The sequence below is a fragment of the Bufo bufo genome, chromosome 5 (genome assembly GCF_905171765.1).
Source record: "Bufo bufo chromosome 5, aBufBuf1.1, whole genome shotgun sequence".
NCBI lineage: Eukaryota > Metazoa > Chordata > Amphibia > Anura > Bufonidae > Bufo > Bufo bufo.
The window spans coordinates 246,471,626-246,496,242 of record NC_053393.1 but is presented as its reverse complement, the minus strand read 5'-3'; the positions used below and the strand labels follow the sequence as shown (position 1 = coordinate 246,496,242).

Below are 24,617 nucleotides of genomic sequence, written 5' to 3'. Positions count from 1 at the left end.
AGTGACAATCCCCAGCAGAAATTGACAAGATAGGGATTCAAAAATATGCCCGTGGAAATGCTCTATGCGCAGACATTTCCGCAGCGAGTAGTTGAGACTTGTTCAAATCTCATGGAAAATCCCTAGCTATTAGGGTATGTGTGGACATGTGGGTACGCTCACATGCCAAAAAACCACAGCGTAAAAAAAAAAAAAAAAAGAGTGGCAGATCTGCTTCTTAGCAGAGTTTTTTTGGCAGTGACAAAAATGTGCACAAAAACACTAGCTTATTTAGCCTTTTCCCAGTGACTTCAAAGGGAGACACAGCTAAAATCTGATTCAAATAATTAACATTCCACTTCTGAAGTGGATTTTAAATCAGCAGCAAAAAAATAAAATACCACCATGTGCACAGGGTGGCGTTTTTCCCGTTGTAAGTCATGGAGAAGCTGTTGGCATTCCGATTGCAGATTACGCCTTGGAAAACGTAATCAGGTTATCATTTCTATCCTATCAGAGTAAGGTAGAGTAATGGCAAAAGGAAATACAGCCAAACATTCCTAAATAAAAATAAAAAATACCATGAATATTGAGTTACAAACAAAACCTTTGTGATAGAAGTGTTCTGTTAGTTCTCAGGGCACCTGCTGCTTAAATACCACTGTATGCTACTGTAGTTCTGAAATCATCAAACCTATTGCTTCTTATTCTATGACTGATGCATTCAAGCAATAAAGATTACTGAATAAAGGTGAACTATGGCCCAACATGGCCACATTAACATCATTGTTTCCGTTATTCTGCTAAAGGTGCAGAACTGCCGAACCACTCACATGACACAAATGGTCCCTCACAGGCCAAGCTGACTATAATGGGCTCTGTTGGGTTCCCGTTTTGCAGGTTGGAATTTTACCACACAAAATGGTGCAGTATGTACAGATACATTCAGTCTACGATGGAGGCGTCTAACAGAGCGTCCAATGCAGATATGGACATGTAAAAGAGTACACGTGGACTTCAGTCTGAATCCAGGCAATGTCAAACCCTGCTGACATCCATTTACCTTATCTTGCTCCAGCTGCTCAACCAGATTCTTGGCATCCCTCAGCTGGGTTATCAGCTTGGTCTTCTCACTGGTGTGAAGTTCCTGGAATTGAACACACAATAGTAATGACACCCATCATTTTTCCCGTTTTGACAACATACTTTGAAGCAAATTGTGAAAAGAACAAGAGTCTGATGCAGCTGCTCAGATTTGAAGATCTCATCTAATAAATCAGGGGAAATGTATTCTATATATTAAAAGTTTCCACAATTTACTAATCTGTAAATATTTCAGGACTACAACCTAAAAGCAGCGAAAACATTCCACAATAAATAAAATGCTGCTTATACAATATTTCCCAGTGATTAGAACATGTATGCAGTAGTAAAGTATGCGGCACTACTGTGAAGTCTGAATACAAAGCGTAAGAAGCCCAAACAAAGTGGTACTAGTGGTTTCAGGCTCACCGATGCCAATTGCTGCAACAAGGCAATGTTACTGCTCTCTGCTACCTCCTGTTTTACAGCCAGTTTTATAAAAACTATGTAAAACTGACATTCTTTGTGTATACGCTTCCCATATTTTAACCGGCCATAAAGCACTATTGGCGCGTGTAATAGATCTGCCGTCTGGTTAGGATAAAACTTTGATGCTGACTTGTTGCACAATTGATATCGCCAGCATGGTACTTCTGGTCTCAGCAGAGGTTACTGGCGTTCAGTGAGTAGCACTGACTTTAATCGTGTATAGGATTGATTTTAGCAAACTTGACAACAAGAAGTGCAGCCAAATCGCTTGTTACTCGGAAGTTAGATTTTCAGCAAAAATTTTCCTTTGTTACTTTACTTTTCAGCTTTTTAACACAACAATGGATCAAAGGAGCTGGAACAGGTAGAAGAGGGCAAGTATGCATCCTTTCATAGTTCGGCAGAAGGAATGGGGAAGCCAAAAAGAGTCAAAAAGAAGGAGAACTGTTTTAAGGGACTGGAAGAGGCTAATTCCCATCTCCCCATACAAACAATCCCATATGTTTAGTTGAGGGAGGATGCTAAAGGTGGAATCAGAAGAAGTAGATGTTGGATGTACAAGTGTTTGGCCAACCAGCTTTATATTCTCCACTTGCTAAAAAGAGAGTTTGCCAATGTCTTAGAAAGGATCATGTGGGCTTGTAATAACTGCTCTGAATGCTGGAGTATGCATGTGGCCCTAGGATCCATTGTTTCTTTACTGCTCCTGTTTGATATCTTGCGATGATTATGTCTTTCCTGTGATGAGTAGTCTATTATGTCTGTTATTACCGTTTATGTGAATGCACCATTAATTATAGGGTGCTGTACACATGAAAAGAGGTATAGAGGTATACATACATAATTGTCACGCTTCGGTATGGGAAGGAACCACCACACCGAGCATAGGAGGAAACGGGAAAACAGGGAATCAGGCCTGAGAACTAGGGAAGGAAGATGGACACCTCCTAGTGAAAACCCCAACCAAAATCCTGACTGACTAACAAAGGTAGCCGAGTTCATACGCAGGAATACCTAGAGTACTATCTAGCCCTGTAGGACCTTGGTACTAATGGCAGTGTTGAGACTACCTGTAACTCCAAAAGGAAGGACGGACAGGAGTCTACTTCAGGCCTAATACAAACAATATGGAAATGCAACACACAGAACCCAAAAAAATACAAAAGGGAAAGGCAAGACTTAACTTCAAAGAGGCTATGGAAGCACGAGATCCAACCACAAACAATTCACAGGCACAGAAGCTATAAACCGCACAGCATAGTGGGAGAAGCAACTATAAATAAGGAAAGTTAAAGGGAACCTGTCACCTCCTTAAAACATCCCAAGCCGGCAGCAGTACCTGAGAGTAGCCAGCAGCGTGTTTGTAACGATCATTTTCTTCCGGCAGGTAGTTAAAGCAAAAGCTGTAAAAACATTCTTTAATCCTCTGTCAGCGGCTTCTCTAGTCAGGCTTGAAGTCACGGAGGCAGCGGCCTCTTTGCTTCAAGTCACGGTAACCACGCCCTCTTGCCTGCCCCTTCGCTGTGACTGACAGCCGGCAGTTCGGCAAAGCCAGACGAACTGTCGCGCATAAGCGCTGTCAATCACAGCTAAGGGGCAGGCAAGAGGGCGTGGTTACTGTGACTTGAAGCAAGGAGGCCGCTGCCTCCGTGACTTCAAGCCTGACTAGAGAAGCGCGCCGGCAGGGGATTAAAGAATGTTTCTACAGCTTTTGCTTCAACTACCTGCTACTCTCAGGTACTTCTGCCAGCTTGGGATGTTTTTTGGAGGTGACAGGTTCCCTTTAAATGACCACATAAACACCTGGAGGCAAGGCGTGTGGCCATTACCAGAAACAACACAGACACCTATTGACCCATAAGGAAAACCGGTCAAATCAAACCATGTGTTGAAAGTCTCACAGATCTCCTGTCACTCGCTGTCGCCGGGACGTCCGTATGTCTCAGTACGTCCGTGACAATAATATAATGACATAACATGAGTACAAACATTAACTGAGTGGCAGACTAGTAAACATTTGAAGAGGACGCTGCTAGCGAGAGTCCAATCTATAAGGGGGAACAGCTTACATGGCTGTGCAGTGATAGCAGGGTTACTTTTAAGTTTAGGTTTTCCTGAAGAGGTGGGTTTTCAGGCTGCTTTTAAGTGTTTGCATAGTGGAAAGAGTCTGATCTACTGCGCAAGTTCCCGAGTATGTGGGATGCACAGGAGAAATCTTGTAGACTACTGTGTGAAGAGCAGACAAGAGGAGAACAAGAACTAAATCTTGTCAGAATCTGAGACTACAAGTGGGGATGTATCGGGAGAGTAGGTCAGTAATGCAAGGAGGGGACAGATTGTGGATGGCCTTGAATGTCATTCTTAATGTTCTGAAGTGAATTCTCCGGGCAATGTGGAGCCAGAGAAAGGATTAGCAGACATGAGGATAAATTGGAGGAGCGCAAAAGTGTTCAATAGGAGATCACAGAGCAGCTTGTTATAGTAGTCCAGGTGGTAGAGGATAAGGGGATGCACCAGCTTTTAGTTTACTCAGGGTGGAAGGAAGAACAGAAATGAGAAAACAAAACAGAGAAAAACAAGCGGACTGTTCATGTACACGGGACTTACTCCAAGATTAACAATAATGTGTCGATTACAAAAGGACATTATTTATACTGCCTCTCTTCTGGAGAAAAAACGAGATTTTTGTATAACTTACCAGTAAAATCTCTTTCTCGCTCTTCCTTGGGGGACACAGGAAACCTTGGGTATAGCTCATCTCCATAGGAGGCGTGACACTAAGTGAAAGACTGTTAAGCCCCTCCTCCAGCAGCTATACCCTCAGCCTGGAGCGAGCGACTACCAGTTATGTGCCCAAGTAGTTAAAACAAAGGCAAGGATCAACCAAATTAACCCCAACAAGTCAAAACTCCAGTCAGGGCAACCAAAACAATGGGTGGGTGCTGTGTCCCCCAAGGAAGAGCGAGAAAGAGATTTTACTGGTAAGTTATACAAAAATCTCGTTTTCTCGCCCAATTCCTTGGGGGACACAGGAAACCTTGGGACGTTCAAAAGCAGTCCACAAATAGGGAGGGACCACAACCCAAGAAGAATTAAAGCACCATAGGCATTAAGGCACCACCGCCTGCAAGATCAGGCGGCCCAAAGCAGCATCCGCCGATGCATAAGTGTTCACCTTGTAGAACTTGGTGAAGGTGTGCAAAGAAGACCAGGTGGCCGCCTTACACAATTGTTCAGCCGAAGCTCGATTTCGCTGAGCCCAGGAAGCCCCGACCGCTCTGGTAGAATGAGCGGTAACACCAAAGGGCGGTTCCCTGCCCTTAGCACGGTAAGCCTCAGCAATAGCCATCTTGATGAAGCGGGCAATAACCACTTTAGATGCCGCCAGCCCCCTGCGCGGACCCTCCGGAACCACAAATAGAGAATCCGAGCGCCGAAAGGGTCTAGTTACATCCAAGTAGATCCTCAGAGCCCTAACAACATCCAGACGGTGAAGATCCCGTTCCAGAGGATGAGACGGGGACGGGCACAGAGAAGGAAGGACAATATCTTCATTCAGGTGAAAAGCGGACACCACCTTCGGAAGGAAATCCGGAACCGGGCGGAGAACCACCTTGTCCTGGTGAAAAACCAAGAGGGGTTCTACGCAAGAAAGTGCCGCCAATTCAGACACACGCCGAAGAGACGTGATGGCAACGAGGAAAAAAACTTTGCAAGACAACAAGCGAAGGGAAACCCTGCGCAGAGGCTCGAAAGGAGAAGATTGGAGAGCCGTCAGCACAACATTAAGATCCCAAGATGGAACGGGAGCGCGATACGGGGGAGCATAGTGAGCAACCCCCTGAAGAAAAGTCTTAACTGGACCGAGCGGAGCCAGAGGTCGCTGAAAAAGGATAGAAAGCGCTGAGATCTGACCCTTTAGGGTACTGAGACCCAAACCCAAGTCCAGACCAGACTGCAAGAAGGATAAAATCGTGGGGAGAGAAAACTGAAGGGGATAAACATCTAAGGTCTCGCAGAAATTCAAATAGGCCCGCCAGGTTCGGTAATAAATCCTGGACGATGCCGGTTTACGCGCACGAATCATGGTACGGACCACGTCAGCAGAAAACCCCCGCCGCGTTAGGACCGCGGTTTCAATAGCCACGCCGCTAAACGTAGCGACCCTAAATGCTGGTGGAAGATCGGCCCTTGAGAGAGGAGGTCTTCTCTTAGAGGCAGAGGCAAGGGGGCGTCTGCCAGGAGCAACATAAGGTCGGCGTACCAAGGACGACGAGGCCAATCCGGGGCTATTAGGATCTCAGGCGTGCCCTCCGCCGCGATCTTCCGAAGGACTCGTGGAAGAAGAGGCAGGGGCGGAAAAACGTAGAGGAGAGAGAACTCCGTCCAGGGAAGGACGAGCGCGTCCGCGCCGTAAGCGTCCGGATCCTTGGATCTGGCCATGAAGGTGGGGAGCTTGTGGTTGAATCTGGAGGCCATGAGATCCACGTCCGGACGACCCCAACGGAGGCAAAGAGACTCGAAGACGTCGGGGTGCAGAGACCACTCGCCCGGGTCGATTGTCGTCTGGCTGAGGAAATCCGCCGCCCAATTGTCCACTCCCGGGATGTAAATGGCCGAAATGGCTGGAACATGAACTTCCGCCCAGCGAAGGATTAGAGACACCTCCCTCATTGCCGCCGCGCTGCGAGTGCCCCCTTGATGATTTATGTATGCCACAGCCGTGGCATTGTCCGATTGGACACGAACAGGGTGACCCTGAAGCAGCGAAGTCCAATGCCGGAGTGAGAGGAGAACCGCCCTCAGCTCCAGAACGTTGATTGGCAGTTTGGACTCCGATGGAGACCAAGTGCCTTGTACGGACCGAGGAGGAAACACCCCCCCCCCAACCCCGCAGACTGGCATCGGTGGTAATCACCAACCAAGTTATCGGTAGGAAGGACTTCCCTTGGAGAGGGGTCCGTAACCACCAGAGTAGAGAGGAGCGAACCTGGGGGGGAAGGGGAAAGTGCTGATCCAGACCTTCCTGGGACTTGTCCCATACGGACAGAATGGCAGTCTGAAAGGTGCGGGAGTGATACTGCGCGTAGGGGATTGCTTCGAAACAGGACACCATCTGTCCCAAGACCCGCATGCTGAACCGGAAGGAAGGACGGCGGTGGTTCAGAAGGCTCCGAACCGACCGATGAAGGAGCTGGCGCTTCTCTGACGGAAGCCGAACCTCCGCTGCATCTGTATCCAGCAGCATCCCCAGAAAGATCAGTTGCCTGGATGGAACAAGAGCGGATTTGGGAAGATTGATAATCCAACCGAACCGGCGTAAGGTTTGTAGCGAGAGGTCCACACTGGCAGATGTCAGTGACAGAGAGGGTGCCTTGATAAGGAGATCGTCCAAATATGGAAGAAGAAAAACTCCCCTGGAACGAAGTAAGGCGAGGACAGGGGCTAGGACCTTTGTGAAAACGCGAGGGGCCGTCGTCAGCCCGAAGGGGAGGGCAACGAACTGGTAGTGGTCGGACCCCACTGCAAAGCGCAGAAAGCACTGATGACACCGAGCGATTGGAATATGAAGGTAGGCGTCCTGGATGTCGATAGAGGCCAGGAACTCCCCTTTTTCCAGAGAGGCCACCACCGACCTGAGAGACTCCATCCGGAATCGCTGAAGACGAAGGAAACGGTTTAACCGTTTTAGATCCAGAATGGGACGAACCGAGCCTTCTTTTTTGGGGACCACAAAAAGGTTCGAATAGAACCCCTTAAATCTTTCTTCCATGGGAACCGGAGCGATGACCCCTTTGTCCAGAAGGGTGCGAGTGGCAGTAAAGAAATCGGCCGCCCCTTGGGGATCCCGGGGAACCCGGGAGCGAAAGAACCGAACTGGGGGGGAGGGACGTAAACTCGAGTTTGTACCCGGAAGACACAACTTCGAGAGCCCAGGCGTCGGAGACGTGCGCCTGCCAGAAGTCCCTGAACAGGAAGAGACGTCCCCCCACCCGGGCGGGTGGGGGCGCACCTTCAGGTAGTGTTCTGCTTGGTCGCGGGAGGGCGAGCAGGCTGTGACTTGCGCCAGGAGGGCTGGGTCCGAAAAAAAGGTTTCTTACGTCTGTCTTGGACAGAGCTAGGGGATGGACCTGAAGAGGTGCGAGGTGCGGGAGCCCTGCGGAAAGACCTGAAGCGAGAAAAAATGGGACGGCCTCGAGTGGTGGTCCTAGTCCTAGATTGAGGAAGATGCGTACTCTTCCCCCCCGTGGCTTCGGATATGATTTCATCCAAGCGGGTCCCGAACAATCGAGAACCAGTAAAGGGAAGGCCAGTAAGAGACCGCTTTGACGTGGAGTCCGCCGTCCAAACCTTTAACCAAAGCTCCCTCCTGGCCGAAACGGCCAGGGCAGACGAACGGGCTATGAGAGCCCCCGCATCAAGGGATGCTTCACAGACGAATTTGCCGGCTTGAACGATAATTTGGGCTAGAGCACGGAGGTCATGAATAGGGACGTCGGATTCAAGCTCCTGATCCAGCTGAGAAGCCCACTCTGAAACCGCTTTTCCAGCCCAAGCGGAAGCAAAGACCGGCCGGAGGGCGGAACCGGAGGCTGCAAAGATACCTTTGGTAATGGCCTCTATACGGCGATCCTCAGTGGATTGTAAGGAAGAGCCATCAGCAACGGGAATAGCCGTGCTTTTTGCCAAACGGGCCACCGGGGGGTCGACTTTGGGTGGTGACGCCCAGTTTGTAATGCAATCCGCCGGGAATGGATAACAGATATCCAACTTCTTAGGCGGGGTAAAACGGGCATCAGGGCGGGCCCAGGCCTTGGAAACCACCGACGAGAAGTCAGTGTGGAGGGGAAAAACTGCAGACGTCTGTTTTTGGCGAAAAAAGGAAACACAGTTTTTTTCAGAATTAGGAGGATCATCGTGAATCTTAAAGGTATCACGAATATTGTTAATAAGATGGCCCACAGCAGAAGCCAGTTTTGAAGGCAAGGCCGAGTCCATATCACAATCTGAATCAACTAGTTCCCCTTCAGAGGGCATATCCTGTATCGAGGAAGGGCCCGACTGAGAGCGCACCCTTGGGGGTGATACTGAAGCATCCGAGGATGATAGGCGCTCCGCCCTAGACCGCTTCTGGGGTTGATGGGCTCTGGAGGTGTCGCCTGGAGAGAGGGACTCAGACGGGTCAGCTAAGATAGCGGACCCGGAGGGCCCAGCAGGGGAAATATCCGGCTGCGATAAGGGCAATACCTCTGCAAGGCGGCCCACAACGTTAGAGAGGCTGACCACAGCCTGGGAAAGGGATCTAGCCCAGTCAGGGGGATCCAATAGGCCAGGGGGTGACACAACAGATGGCGGACCCTGTAATGGGGCTTTGCAAGCCGAGCAATGCGGGTCAGGCTGCCCTTGAGGGAGGGGCGCCTTACATGCGGTGCAGGTGTGATACCAAGGACCGGCCGGCGCTGAGGGGTCAGACATGTTGGCTGAAGTAATATAAAAGCGTCCAGGCCAGAGGGCTGCAGAGCTAGAAAGGGTCAACAGTCCCACCAGGTCACAGTGGGAGCGGACGACAACAGCAGCGGCAACAGCAGCGGCAAATCCTGAGGTAAAACCTGAGGTAAAAACCTGAGGTAAAAACCTGAGGTAAAAACCTGAGGTAAAAACCTGAGGTAAAAACCTGAGGTAAAAACGATCCGTCCTGAGAGCAGGCACGAAGAGGAGGCGGGGCCAGCGAGGAGCGGGAAGAAAGACGTCCGCCCCCCCGACTGAATGTCTAACATGTAAGGAGAAGCGGAACGAAGCTCCGCCCCCCGCCGGAACTTTCGCGCGCGCGCGCGATTCAAACAAATATGCCGCCGAGAAAATATTGCCCCCCGACCACCTCCTTATACACCGGCGGCGAATGACACACCGGTAGCCGGCAAGAGAAGTCAGCCGGCAGCTGAACACAGCGGCAGCACTGGCCGAGATAACAAAAGGCGGCCCCACATGGCCGCAGCACCTGAGGTAAACTTGTGCAGTAAACCCTCCCCCACGAGCACCGCTCCGTCCTGCTCCACACACAAGGGGGGGGGAAGCCGACAGTAAGCCTTGTAATGTGACAAGGCTAGGCAGAGGGAACACAGAAGTTAAAACCCTAACAGGGGGGGGGGGGGGTTGGAACGGCTGCATAGCCACCTCACCAGTCGACGTTTTCACCCTCAGTCCATCCAGCAGGGATGCCCCTTCAGCCACTGGCACCGAAGTGGCAGGAAGCTGGAGAGGGGCTTGCAGGCGGGCGACCCTTGTGCTGGCGGGATGCAGGGGAGCTGGGCTGCCCTGGTCCTCCTTTTCTTCTGTGGGGGAGGCAGCAGTGCGGATAGCCGGCACTGGCGCTGCTCAACCCCGGGAAAACAGAGAGGTCTTTGCGACTCTGTTGTCCCTGTTGAAAAAAGGAAAAAAGTTGAAAATAATAAAAAGAGAAAAAAATAAAATCTTTAGCAAAGACAGCTCTGCAGTGCAGAGAGTGTCTTGCCTCCTTCACACTAAGCAAAAAACTGGTAGTCGCTCGCTCCAGGCTGAGGGTATAGCTGCTGGAGGAGGGGCTTAACAGTCTTTCACTTAGTGTCACGCCTCCTATGGAGATGAGCTATACCCAAGGTTTCCTGTGTCCCCCAAGGAATTGGGCGAGAAAAAACCTGTGTGTCAAGAATTTATAAAAAAATAAATTACAGAAATATATAAAATGTAACACCGGATGCCCATTTGTACCTTCACTTTTTCAAGCTCTTGGAGCCTTTCCTCAAGTTGATTTTGTAAAGCTTCTTTTTCACTGGTGAGCTGAGTGCACTTCTCCTTATGTGAGCGAATCATCTCTTTACATCTCTGAAGAAGGTTCTCTTGGCGTTTCACTCTTACTTGGAGAGCATCAAGTGTTTTTGCACCATCACCACTTCCATCTCAAGGGAAAAAAATAAATAAAAATAAAATAAATAAAGCAAAGATATTACGCCTAATAGTTAAAGCATACCGAACCTTTCAAAATTTTTTGCATTAATCAATTGATTGGGTGGGTATATGAGGAATAACCCTATTTCTGGCCACTGTATGAGATGTATCTTGCATTTTTTTGCAGTTTTCCTAGATCTGGTGGGTGAAGACTTACTCCCATCCACTGAACACAGAAAGTAGAGGAGAATCTGCTTCATAACTTTCTCTTACTCACAGAAGTCTCTAGTGGAGTCTTGTGTCCATCAGCTATTGCTCACTCCTCCCCCTCTCCTCTACAAAGACTTGTACTGCAATGTGTAATCTGATCCTTCAAAGAATTGCTTTGTCCTGGACAGTTTCAAGAGACATTTCAAAGAGAAAATCGTAGCTCAAGCATGGTGGGCTGGGAGGCTTGAGACAAACAGCTGATAACAGGGAGACTTCACACTTCTCTCTGATAAGATATTTACTGTTATGTTAAGATATATGTTAATTTTTTTTAAGGTCGCTTGTACTATTGATTTATGCAAAGTTGTGTGAAAAGTTAGTGACCATATAACTAACAATAAGGCATATTAATTAATATACTACTAATATAAAATTACCTCAATACAAATATTTTCAGCCAGACTCATATATGCTTCCTCCTCACTTCTGCATTAAACATTTTGTAAGCAAAAATTACCAGGTGTGGGAATGTTGTCCGCTTCTCCTTCCTGTCCTATGCTCTGGTTTTCAGGCTCTGATGGAGGGACTGATGTCTCTGGTTCTATTTGTCCCTTTCCAAGTCGTTGTTTAAGTAAAGTAACCTAGACAAAGGAATACAGCAATGAACAGCTAAGGCTGGATCCACACGTCAATGTTCTGGACGTATGCCACTATTAATCACATACAGTTGCAAGAAAAAGTATGTGAACCCTTTGGAATGATATGGATTTCTGCACAAATTGGTCATAAAATGTGATCTGATCTTCATCTAAGTCACAACAATAGACAATCACAGTCTGCTTAAGCTAATAACACACAAAGAATTTAATGTTACCATGTTTTTATTGAACACACCATGTAAACGTTCACAGTGCAGGTGGAAAAAGTATGTGAACCCTTGGATTTAATACTTGGTTGAACCTCCTTTGGCAGCAAGAACTTCAACCAAACGTTTCCTGTAGTTGCAGATCAGACGTGCACAACGGTCAGGAGTAATTCTTGACCATTCCTCTTTACAGAACTGTTTCAGTTCAGCAATATTCTTGGGATGTCTGGTGTGAATCACTTTCTTGAGGTCATGCTGCAGCATCTCAAATCGGGTTGAGGTCAGGACTCTGACTGGGCCACTCCAGAAGGCGTATTTTCTTCTGTTTAAGCCATTCTGTTGTTGATTTACTTCTATGCTTTGGGTCGTTGTCCTGTTGCAACATCCATCTTCTGTTGAGTTTCAGCTAGTGGACAGATGGCCTTAAGTTCTCCTGCAAAATGTCTTGATAAACTTGGGAATTCATTTTTCCTTCGATGATAGCAATCCATCCAGGCCCTGACGCAGCAAAGCAGCCCCAAACCATGATGCCCCCACCACCATACTTCACAGTTGGGATGAGGTTTTGATGTTGGTGTGCTTTGCCTCTTTTTCTCCACACATAGTGTTGTGCGTTTCTTCCAAACAACTCAACTTTGGTTTCATCTGTCCACAGAATATTTTGCCAGTACTGCTGTGGAACATCCAGGTGCTCTTGTGCAAACTGTAAAAGTGCAGCAATGTTTTTTTTGGACCGCAGTGGCTTCCTCTGTGGTATCCTCCCATGGAATCCATTCTTGTTTAGTGTTTTACGTATCGGATGTTAGCATATGCCAGAGACTTTTGTAAGTCTTTAGCTGACACTCTAGGATTCTTCGTTACCTCATTGAGCAGTCTGCGCTGTGCTCTTGCAGTCATCTTTACAGGACGGCCACTCCTAGGGAGAGTAGCAGCAGTGCTGAACTTTCTCCATTTATAGACAATTTGTCTTACCGTGGACTGATGAACAGCAAGGCTTTTGGAGATACTTTTATAACCCTTTCCAGCTTTATGCAAGTCAACAATACTTAATCGTAGGTCTTCTGAGAGCTCTTTTGTGCAAGGCATCATTCACATCAGGCAATGCTTCTTGTGAAAAGCAAACCCACAACTGGTGTGTGTTTTATGTAGGGCAGGGCAGCTGTAACCAACACCTCCAATCTCATCTCATTGATTGGACTCCAGGTGGCTGACACCTCACTCCAATTAGCTCTTGGAGATGTCATTAGTCTAGGGGTTCACATACTTTTTCCACCTGCACAGTGAATGTTTACATGGTGTGTTCAATAAAAACATGGTAACATTTAATTCTTTGTGTGTTATTAGTTTAATCAGACTGTGATTGTCTATTGTTGTGAATTAGATGAAGATCAGATCACATTTTATGACCAATTTGTGCAGAAATCCATATCATTCCAAAGGGTTCACATACTTTTTCTTGCAACTGTATGTCACTGCCCGATCAAGGTTTTATATGATTTTTTCTTATATAAGCACAGACACCTGTAGTCTGTAAAAAATCTTGGCCAGCTTTAAAGGGGTACTCCAGCATTTAGAAACTGATGACCTATCCTCCAGAAAGGACATCAATATCAGATCAGTGGGGGTCTGACATTCGCAATGATCAGTTGTTTTCGGTAGGAGTTGAGCTGCAATACCCCGGCACAGCCACTACACAGTGGACAGAGCCTTCTGATTCTGGCACAGTCCACTGTTTAGTTCACGTAGCCAGGGGCTGGCAAAAATAGCTGATCGTGGGGAATCTGTGTCGGACTCCCATTAATCTTATACTATCATCTCAGGCAATTTTTCAGGTTACCCCTTTAGTGATCGCCAATATGCCTTTTTATGGTGGCCACTAATGGGCCTTAGTCTAGTCCGCTGCCATATTACGGCGGCTTAGTCTAGCGCACCATGGGCCCCCATTGTCCGTTTCAGGTGCAGCAGACAATGGGGGCTTGGCTCTCACATGAGAGACTGGATGCTGCTGTAATGGCCAGGATAGCCAGAATCGCTGATCCAGGTTTTTTAATCCCCCCTAATTGGTTTAAAGGAAGAGGGCTCCCTCTTTCTAACATGGATAGCCCACTAATAGTGGGATGCTCATGTATCCGCACCACAGGCTAGGGCCTAAAGAAGGCCTCAGACCTGCCTGCAGTGTATGCCCATCAGGCTGTACCTCTCTGACTCACTAGTATACAATTTATGATAGAAGAGATGAAACAGCAGCAGACGACACAGCAGCAGATTGTAGGGTTGGAAGTGTTCCTTCCCGACAATTGCCTGCTCGCTGGTGGAGCAGACCACTGCATTTACATGCAGTGATCTTCTCCCCAATATGGGGAGCAGCGAACGCTAATGCCCTTGCTCATCCCCATACTGACTCATTGTTTGATGGCAGCAGATCGTGATTAGACAGCACAATCTGCTGCAGGCAATTGATCATTTTTGTGACCGCACAAATCAGTGGTGTAGCTAAAGGCTCATGGGCCCTGGTGCAAGAGTGTAGCTTGGGCCCCCCTTCCATCAGTGCTTTGTGGCCAGGAGCAGGGAAGCACGTAGCCTTCGTACTGCCTCAGGCAAAAATTTAAACGGCACCCCCCCCCTCCATGCCAAATTATTGATATAATACCGGTGTCTTCTTATGTGGCACAAGAGTCTTTGGGCCCCTCAGACTCCTGGGCCCGGTAGCGACTGCTACCTCTGCACCCCCTATAGCTACGCCCCTGGTACAAATGATCTATTACATCATGAACGAGCGTTTCGCTCACCCATTGGTTAAGCAGCAGAACATTTTATCCACCAGATAACCGCTAACGTTTTTATGAACGCTCATTATCTGCGGGATTCTCGGCCCGTGTAAGGGGCCTTAAGCAGTTTAGATGTGAATTCAGCAATGAAGTTAGAGAGTAGATTATTTAGAAACCAGCAACTGTCTCTCTATCAGTCTCTCTGCCTCTCTCCAGCAATCCCTCCCTTCCTCCTCCTACCCCCTCCTTTCTCCATAGACTTCTATCTATTCTGAACCTTCAGTAAACAGGCAGTTTTCACGGGAGGTGGATTTCGGCAGGGTTGGTGAACCAGAAGAGTCATAAAAGGGGAGTCAGGAGCAGTTTTCACCGATAACATATATTACAATGTTTCTTATATTTGCTTGTACTATTGATTTGAAGGAAAAAAAACGAATGGCATTTAATCTTTATAAGGCTGAAACTGCTACCAGACATCTTCAGCTATGTCAAAAACTTAGTAAGATCTACAAATGTCTGCATGCCGAGCCTCTATATTATCTGACTATGATTCCAATTTCACCGCAATGACAAGAAAATACCACATGTAAACACTAGGGATGAGCAAACCCAAACTTTCCAGGTTCGGGTTCGGTTTTCGGGTGGTGTAGGAATTCTGTTACAATGGAATATAACAATTCGTAGACAGAATGCAAAACGGAAGATTTTAACAGGCATTCCCTTTTGATCCGTCATAATAGAAGTCTATAGCCAAGCATAACGGAACTGTCTGATTTCCGTTATGCATAACTGAAACCAGACGGATCAATTATTCTTGGCCATAGACTTCTATTATGACGGAATGCCTCTAAATGCTTTCGTTTTGCATTTAGTCTACGGATTCCGTTATAACGGAATCCATAACAGAATTCCTACACCACCCGATCACCGAACTCGAACCTGTAAAGTTCGGGTTCGCTCATCCCTGGTAAACACACATCATTTGGTTTATTTTCAGGACCAGGGGCACCCTTGATGGGACAGATAATTACCTGAGTTTGCAGCACACTAATTAACTGGTCTTTCTCCTCAAGAGATGCGTCAAATTCTTCTTGCAGGTGTTTCTTGGCCTGTTGATCCATCTGAAGTTCCTAGTGAGAATCAGCAACAGAGAAAGTGTTCTTGTATCAGTGTGATGCTTTGTTTTTTTATGACATCTGACAACTTTATTTTTACTTTTCTTATAATCTATAATAAAATAAGTATTTCCTTGAAGAGCTGTTCAGAGAGAACACCGACTTCTGATGTTCATCGTTACTCGAGGGTAACTATAAAGGGTCATGTAGTGGAAGCTCCCAAAATGTGTATAAGGCTTTAAATGAAAGTACATGGGTGAATTCAGGGAGATCAGTTATGTGACATCACACAATCATCACATGGGGCGTAGTATAATTGACATGAATTAAAGTGTTCTGTACACTAACTATCCAGACAAAATTCAACTTACGACCCTAGCTTTAGACTGGCTTCTTAGCTCTCAGCCAGATTTGCTCAGGTCGTGTCATGATGTCGTCAAGTAATGCTGGCCATATACGTCACACAGCTTAGCTATTCTTCTCAAGTGTTCTCAATAGGGAGAGGGGCATTAGCTGGCAGAAGCTTATCTTCCCAAGATCATTACTTAAATTTAACATGTCCAACCCTTCTTCCTCTTGACATATGCGGTCAGGGAATAGTTGTGACACTACTATACCGATCAGATGGTTGGCGGTCCCGTCGAAATCGGCATTATCCTCATGTGTTTGACCCGCTTTACTGAAAGCTACCTGGCCTGATCAGATAATATATATGTGCGTGGCACGTTGCCAGTTTGGACCTCAATTGTTTCCAAATCTCAGTGCCTGTCTAAGGCCTCATGCACACGACCGTATGGATTTTTCAGTGTTTTGCGGTCCGTTTTTCACGGATCCGTTGTTCCGTTTTTTGTTTCCGTTGTGTTTCCGTATTGCATATACAGTATACAGTAATTACATAGATAAAATTGGGCTGGGCATAACATTTTCAATAGATGGTTCAGCAAAAAACGGAACGGAAACGGAAGACATACGGATGTATTTCCGTATGTGTTCCGTTTTTTTTGCGGACCCATTGACTTGAATGGAGCCAAGCACCGTGATTTGCGGACAAGAATAGGACATGTTCTATCTTTTCACGGTACGGAAATACGGAAATACTGAAACGGAATGCACACGGAGACACTTCAGTTTTTTTTTCTGAACCATTGAAATGAATGGTTCAGTATATGTACCGCATACTGAACTACAAAAACGGCCAGTATACTGAACGCAAAATACTGTCGTGTGCATGAGCCCTAAATGCTTACACAACACAGCACTGTCCAGCAGAAGACCGGCTCACCATATCTGGCATAGCAGGATAATGCCGCAAACTGCCGGATCCCCATTGATTGACCGCTTTCTGGCATAAATGGCGGAAAGCGGCCAGATCCCATTGTAGTCAATGGGGATCCAGTGGTTCGCGGTATTATCCAGCTATGCCAGGATTGTGAAACACAGATGTGAACACACGGTGACTTGCTGAATATTGTTATTTTTACAACTACCTTTAAAGAGAATGTGTCATCAAAAAAGGACCTATTGTTTGAATCAATTTTTAAAATGTTAAACCTAATTTGAAATAACTTTTGGTGGCCATTTTTATTTTTTCATGTTACTCTGTATTTTTCTTTTTAATCCTAAAATCCTGCTGTTTTTTCACTGGTCACCAGGGCCGGTTTTTGACAACATGTGGCCCTGGGCAAAATCAAAAGTGGAGCCCCAAATCTATAATAATAATGTACCAACAACACAGTCACATTCTGTCGATTCCGGCCCTCCCTCACATATCTGCACCCTCATGGCCCCAGAATACGCCACATGCCCCCTTCCCTCACAGGAATGAGTTCCCCTCCCTCACAAAAAGCTACAGCTATGGAGCAGATGGTAATACAGAATGTACCCCAGGACAGCACTGCACACTACTAGACCGACCCTCCCTCACCCGGCCGCTCGAAGGCGTACACAACCCGTCTCTCCCAAAGTACCTCCACGAGCTCCAACGTCCGTGCAGAAAGAAAGCTCTGTCCTAGACGCACTTGGTCATGTCCTTTCGACATCCGCCATAAATGTACGGCGAATGACGGTTCTTTAAAGATGGTGCTCACTCTGGAGCGGAGCAGGTGCCATAGCAACTGGGGGCCTGCTGTTTCATACATCAGGTACCCAAGGCCACGAGCTACAGTAATGCTTACCTGGAGATTTGACCACTAAGATGCTGTGGTCAAATGTCACCAATCTGAGAGTGTTAAAAAACGGAAGCTCGAGCTTCCTATTTAGGCGCGCTCCCCCCATGCAATGATCGGGGAAAGCACCCTGCTCTAAAAATGAGCCGCAGCCTGTACTAGGCTTCCCGTCTCATTATTACTATGTCCCAGATCAAGCCACTCGGGGGCTGCACTGATTTGTGATATAGTGATTTCTACATAGAAAGTTTTGCTCCATTTTTTTTATTTTTATAAATTCTAACTCTTTACTGATAGGGACACACTGTGTCTTTAAAGGGGTTCTCTGGGAAAGATAAAAATGAAGATACTGGAAAAAAAAGTTATTAGAAATAAAGTCTTAAATGGCTTTAATTAATTAAAATGGCTCGTTTAGTCTAGGGGACAACCAGTGAAGGATCTAAAATGGCGGCTCTTAGATTGCTGATAAAATCATAAAATCCGTCCTCCTCGTGACACTGCAGGACGGCCAGTGTGTAAAAGCAGAGCACAGAGCCCTGTGTAAAGTCTGCCGGTATCAGCACTGTGAAGCTGTATATTATGTCCAGATGACAGCTGAAATAACTGCTCCGCTGTGTCCCTGTGCTTCAAAAAGGATTTTACCTCATCCCGTACTCGGAGACTGACGGGTAGGAATAAGGAGCAGACGTGCTGCTGTGGGGGAGGAGTGTCATTAGAAAACACTTCAGCCTGCCAGTACGGGATGAGGTAAACTCCTTTCTGAAGCACAGGACACAATGGAGCAGTTATCTCAGCTGTCATCTGCACATAATGTACAGCTTCACAGTGCTGAGACAGGCTGTCCTGCTGTGTCACGAGAAGGATGGATTTTATGATCATAAATCTAAGAGACGCCATTTTATCTCCTTCAGGATTGTCCCCTAGACTAAACGAGCCATTATAAATAATTAAAGGCATTTTAAAAAAGTTTTTTTGTAATAACATGTTTTTTCTGTATTTTCATTATTATCTTTCCCGGAGAACTCCTTTAAAGGGGTTATTCCATCTTAGACAATGGGGGCATATGCGATATACCCTCATTGTGTAAGATGGGATAACCCCTTTAAGTCTTATTTAGCCTCTTATTTGGAAATGTTTCTGCATTTTTTCCAGAAGAGTAAAACTACCGTATTTTTCGCTTTATAAGACGCACCTGATGATAAGACGCACCTAGATTTTTGAGGCGGAAAATAAGAAAAAAAAAATTGAACCAAAAGGTGTGCTTTTGGAGGGGTTTTGAACTAATGGTGGTCTGTGGACGACGCACTGTTATGGGGGGACCTGTGGACGACGCACTGTTATGGGGGGACCTGTGGACGACGCACTGTTATGGGGGGACCTGTGGACGACGCACTGTTATGGGGGGACCTGTGGACGACGCACTATTATGGGGGGGACCTGTGGACGACGCACTATTATGGGGGGGACCTGTGGACGACGCACTATTATGGGGGGGACCTGTGGACGACGCACTATTATGGGGGGACCTGTGGACGACGCACTGTTATGGGGGGACCTGTGGACGACGCACTGTTATGGGGGGACCTGTGGACGACGCACTATTATGGGGGGACCTGTGGACGACGCACTATTATGGGGGGACCTGTGGACGACGCACTGTTATGGGGGGACCTGTGGACGACGCACTGTTATGAGGGGACCTGTGGACGACGCACTGTTATGAGGGGGATGTGTGGATGATACACTACTACGGGGGATGTAGCATCATATATAGCATCTTATGTAATGGGGGTCACTATTCGCACAGGGACAATATACTGTGACACATATGATACTGTGACCAGCAAAGGATGATCTTATGCTGGTCACAGTATCATATGTGTCACAGTATATTGTCCCTGTGAGAATAGTTACCCCCATTACACCACAGGGCACACAGTAGATTTTATATGTAAAATCTTTTAATGGCTCTGCTTTCTTCTATAACAGTACTCACTATAAAAGCAGCAGTCTGGCCAGCACGTGACGTCACTCACTCAGTCAGTCACGCTCCTGCCAGCTTCATTAATGAAGTGGGAGGAGCATGACCGAGTGAGTGACGTCACGCGCCGGCAGGACCGCTGCTTTCATAGTGAGTACTGTTATGAAAACTGCTTCATTACATATAGAAGAAAGCAGAGTGTAAAGTCTATAATCTTCAAGCAGTGTCTTTGCTTTAAACTAGGGCAATCCTCTGTAGTAGTACAACTCACTATGAAAGCGGCAGGCAGAGCGGCAGCGTAATCTCGCGATTCTCCCTCATTCACGCTCCTCCCACTTCCTTCCCATGAATGAAGTGTGAGGAGCGTGAATGAATGAGAATCGCGAGGTTACGCTGCCGCTCTGCCTGCCGCTTTCATAGTGAGTTGTACTACTACAGAGGATTGCCCTAGTTTAAAGCAGAGATACCGCTTGAAGATTATAGACTGTACATGTGATAATTGCCGTGAGCGGGGCCCGATGTATTACAGTACAGTTACTGCATCGGGCCCCGCCGCGAGTGTTGCCAGCCTCCGTCCCCTCTGATACATCGCGGCTTGCGATGTATCAGCGTCACCAAAGTAAACATGGCAGTGTTCGCTTTATAAGACGCACTGCCATTTCCCCCCCACTTTTGGGGGGGGGGGGGGGGGGGGAGTGCGTCTTATAAAGCGAAAAATACGGTACTCTGATCATTTTTGAGGAGTATTTTTACCCGAGGAGGAGTACGAAAGGTGCGGTAATTAAAAAAGACAATATATAGGCCTACACTCGCTCACATCTGCGTTGGAGGCTCCGTATGAAGCCTCTGTTGCAGAATCTGTTGAAAGATCACACAAAAAAAGCCTCATATGCAGGACTTTTTTGTGTGGTAAAAAGACAGATCCTGAATGGAAACTGAACGGATCCCATCATAGTCAGCGGAGTCTGTCCAGGTCAGTTAGGTTTAAAAATGTTTTTTTTTCTGAACTTTGCAGGATGGAGAAACGAGGTCGACTACTCTTTCCCATCCTGCAAAAAGTATGTATGGAGTATGTTACTGTATGGAGATTTGCTATTGGTCATTTCAGGCACAGGCAGCATCGCTGTGCTGCCCGTGCCATTCACAGTACACCCTGTGCTGATGATTGTGGGGAAAATACCAATACGCCTTAGGCTACTTTCACACTAGCGTTCGGAGCGGATCCGTCTGATGTTTCATCAGACGGATCCGCTCCGATAATGCAGACGTTTGCATCCGTTCAGAATGGATCCGTCTGCATTATTACTTAGAAAATTTTCTAAGTCAGAAAGTAGCCTAAGCGGATCCGTTCAGACTTTACATTGAAAGTCAATGGGGAACGGATCTGCTTGAAGATTGAGCCATATTGTGTCATCTTCAAGCGGATCCGTCCCCATTGACTTCCATTATAAGTCTGGACGGATCCGCTCGCCTCCGCACGGCCAGGCGGACACCCGAACGCTGCAAGCAGCGTTCAGGTGTCCGCTCACTGAGCGGAGCGGAGGCTGAACGCTGGCAGGCGGATGCATTCTCAGTGGATCCGCCTCCACTGAGAATGCATTGGGGCCAGACGGATGCGTTCGGGGCCGCTCGTGAGCCCCTTCAAACGGTGCGCACGAGCGGACACCCGAACGCTAGTGTGAAAGTAGCCTTAGACTTTTTACAGGGAGTAATATGGCCTGAACAGGCATCAATGACACTTGTACAGGCGTTAATGAAACCTCTGCTCACAACCATCTACATTAAAGGCAAGAACATTAACCACTGAGCTATAGAGCTCCATGTTACACTGTGAAATTATATTATTGCTAAAAACCTCAATAGTAGTTTCCCATGTATTATGTATATATATATATACAGTCTTGTAAAAAAATTAGGACACCCTTTGAAAGCATGTGGTTTTTTGTAACATTTTTAATAAATGGTTATTTCATCTCCGTTTCAACAATACAGAGAGATTAAAGTAATCCGACTAAACAAAGAAAACTGAAGAAAAGTCTTTTCAAGATCTTCTGTAAATGTCATTCAACAAAAATGCCTATTCTAACTGAGGAAAAAGATAGGACACCCAGTTGGTATGAGGTTCTTTTCTTGGAATGCTGTGTTTGGTTTACGCCAAACATGTCCTCTGCTGTTGTGTCCAAATAATTCAATTTTGGACTCATCTGTCCAAAGAACATTATTCCAGAAGTCCTGGTCTTTGTCAACTTTATCGCTGGCAAATGTCAGTCTGGCCTCGATGTTTCTCTTGGAAAGCAAAGGTTTCCTCCTTGCACACCTCCCATGCAAGTTAAACTTGTACAGTCTCTTTCTGATTGTAGAGGCATGTACTTCTACATCAACAGTAGCCAGAGCCTGCTGTAGTTCTCGAGATGACACTTTAGGGTTTTTGGAGACCTCTTTTAGCATCTTGCGGTCTGCTCTTGGGGTGAACTTGCTGGGGCGACCAGTCCTGGGCATGTTGGCAGTTGTTTTGAAAGCCCTCCACTTGTAGACTATCTTCCGGACAGTGGAATGGCTGATTTCAAAATCTTTTGAGATCTTTTTAAATCCCTTCCCAGACTCATAGGCTGCTACAATCTTTTTTCTGAAGTCCTCTGACAGCTCTTTTGCTCTCACCATGGTGCTCACTCTCACTTCAACAGTCAGGAGCACACCAAACTAAATGTCTGAGGTTTAAATAGGGCAAGCCTCATTCAACATGCAGAGTAACGATCTACTAATTATGTGCACCTGGTGTGATATACCTGTGTGAGATCTGAGCCAATTTAAGAGGGAATACATGTGAGGGTGTCCTATCTTTTTCCTCAGTTAGAATAGGCATTTTTGTAGAATGACATTTACAGAAGATCTTGAAAAGACTTTTCTTCAGTTTTCTTTGTTTAGTTGGATTACTTTAATCTCTCTGTATTGTTGAAACGGAGATGAAATAACCATTTATTAAAAATGTTACAAAAAACCACATGCTTTCAAAGGGTGTCCTAATTTTTTCACATGACTGTATATATATATATATATATATATATATATATATATATATATATATATAAATAAGAGGTATTATTTTATATATATTTCTTTGTAATTACATATTTATTTTGTGACATACATTTTTTTTGTACAATTACTAAAACAAATATAAAATGCTGCTGTATATGAATTCCTAATACATGAGAAACTACTATAAGGTTTTTCTGCAACAGTTTAACAGTGGTTAATGTTCTTGCCTTTAATGTAGTTGGTTGTGAGTTCGAACCCTGGCAGAAACATTTAAAAAATAAATAAGATTTAAATACACAGGGTGTCCCCAAGCATACTGACAAGGTGTCGGAATGCCCCCTTCATTTTTATAGTACTGACTCCATATATGGAGTCGGAGCAGGGACTCCTAAGCTGCTATGCAGGAACAGTAACACTGCTGGAGTTACCAGAGTCCGGACGTGGCAGAAGTACAGCTCAAGCAAGATGGCTGCCCCCATAATCATGTTCAGGAAGAGGTATTAAAAAAATAAAAAAAAATTATACAATCAGAAAATAAAAACTTTCAATTTTTCTAATATGTGCGCTATCTGGTTTTAACTGGCAGAAATTTTTAGGAGACACCTTCCCTTTACAGGTATTTGGATGTTACAATACCGATCCGTTCACCAGTGTTATTTTATACCAGCATAATCATATGAACAATACGATCAGCGTTAGCCCAGACCTTCATAGAAATGTGCTGGTTAATGGGATGCAATAGCATTTTACAGTCCTTTAGGCCAATCCAAAATCAATGACCTAACACCCCTAACATTTTAGCATCAATAGCTGGTTAGCCTCAGCCCCAAACACATATTCGGCCTGATGAAAAAGTACACATGGATACATGGAAACACCAGCACTGGCAGAGAACATGCCCTAGAACAGTGGTGGCGAACCTATGGCATGGGTGAAAGAGGTGGCACTCAGAGTCCTCTCTGTGGGCACCCGCACCCTGGAAAAAGTCTATGGTGTACCAATATGCCTTAGACTTTTCCTGCCATTCATCAGCGCAGGGCGCACTATGAATTGCACAGGCAGCGCACTGAATGTAGGCAGGATATTATAGCTACATGATAAAGTACAGGTGAAACTCAAAGAAATTAGAATATTGTGCAAAGTTCATTTATTTCAGTAATGCAAATTAAAAGGTGAAACTAACATATGAGATAGACTCATTACATGCAAAGCGAGATATTTCAAGCCTTTATTTGTTATAATTTGGATGATTATGGCTTACCGCTTATGGAACCCCAAAGTCACAATTTTGAGGTACCCTTTGCTCAGGGGGTATGGATTAATTAGCTGACTAGAGTGTGACACTTTGAGCCTAGAATATTGAACCTTTTCACTAAATTCTAATTTTAAGCTGCATTAATGCAATTCCTTTTAAGTTGCATTACTGAAATAAATGGACTTTTGCACGATATTCAAATTTTTTGAGTTTCACCTGTATATGGAAGATATACTATATTGGACTGTAGTATTCAGGTTAAATTGCCGTGTTGGCACTTTGCGATGAATAAGTGGCTTTTAGGTTGAAGTTTGGGCACTCTGTCTGTAAAAGGTTCTCCATCACTGCCCTAGAAGTTCTCTCACCGGACACAAAAATAAAACTACAAAGAACAATCACAACCCGGATACCTGTGTGACTAGCTATGTGAAGTAGAGGGGGTAAAAACGTACCTCACGCAGTTCTCCAATTCTTCTTAATGCTTTATCCTGGCTCTGGCTCAAAATTGACTGCAAAGATTGACAAAACGGCAAAAAATAATTAATTTAAAGGAAACAGATTGGGCATATTATTGGACTGGGTTTTACACTGGCAACAGACATGGAACTAGAAACGATTGTTGGGTGGTTTCACTTTTTTTTTTTGCCACAGTTTTTGAGCCAAAGCCAGAAGTGGATTTATAAGGAATGGGAAATATATAGGAATAACTTCTATAACTCCTTCCAGCTGGATTCACCTCTGGC

At 45.9% G+C, this 24,617-nt stretch overlaps 1 protein-coding gene across 5 annotated transcripts in view; it reads right to left on the bottom strand.

The window, feature by feature from the left end:
* The window catches only part of GOLGA4 (golgin A4), a 156,564-nt gene that overhangs the window by 97,161 nt on the left and 34,786 nt on the right, over nt 1-24,617 (bottom strand). For all 5 annotated transcript variants that reach the window (XM_040433541.1, XM_040433540.1, XM_040433542.1 and 2 more), the window contains 5 exons: nt 24,327-24,383; nt 15,351-15,449; nt 11,204-11,327; nt 10,300-10,487; nt 1,043-1,126 (listed from right to left, as the gene is read on the bottom strand). In XM_040433541.1, coding sequence (XP_040289475.1) covers nt 1,043-1,126; nt 10,300-10,487; nt 11,204-11,327; nt 15,351-15,449; nt 24,327-24,383 — 552 coding nt within the window. The remainder of the gene's footprint in view (nt 1-1,042; nt 1,127-10,299; nt 10,488-11,203; nt 11,328-15,350; nt 15,450-24,326; nt 24,384-24,617) is intronic.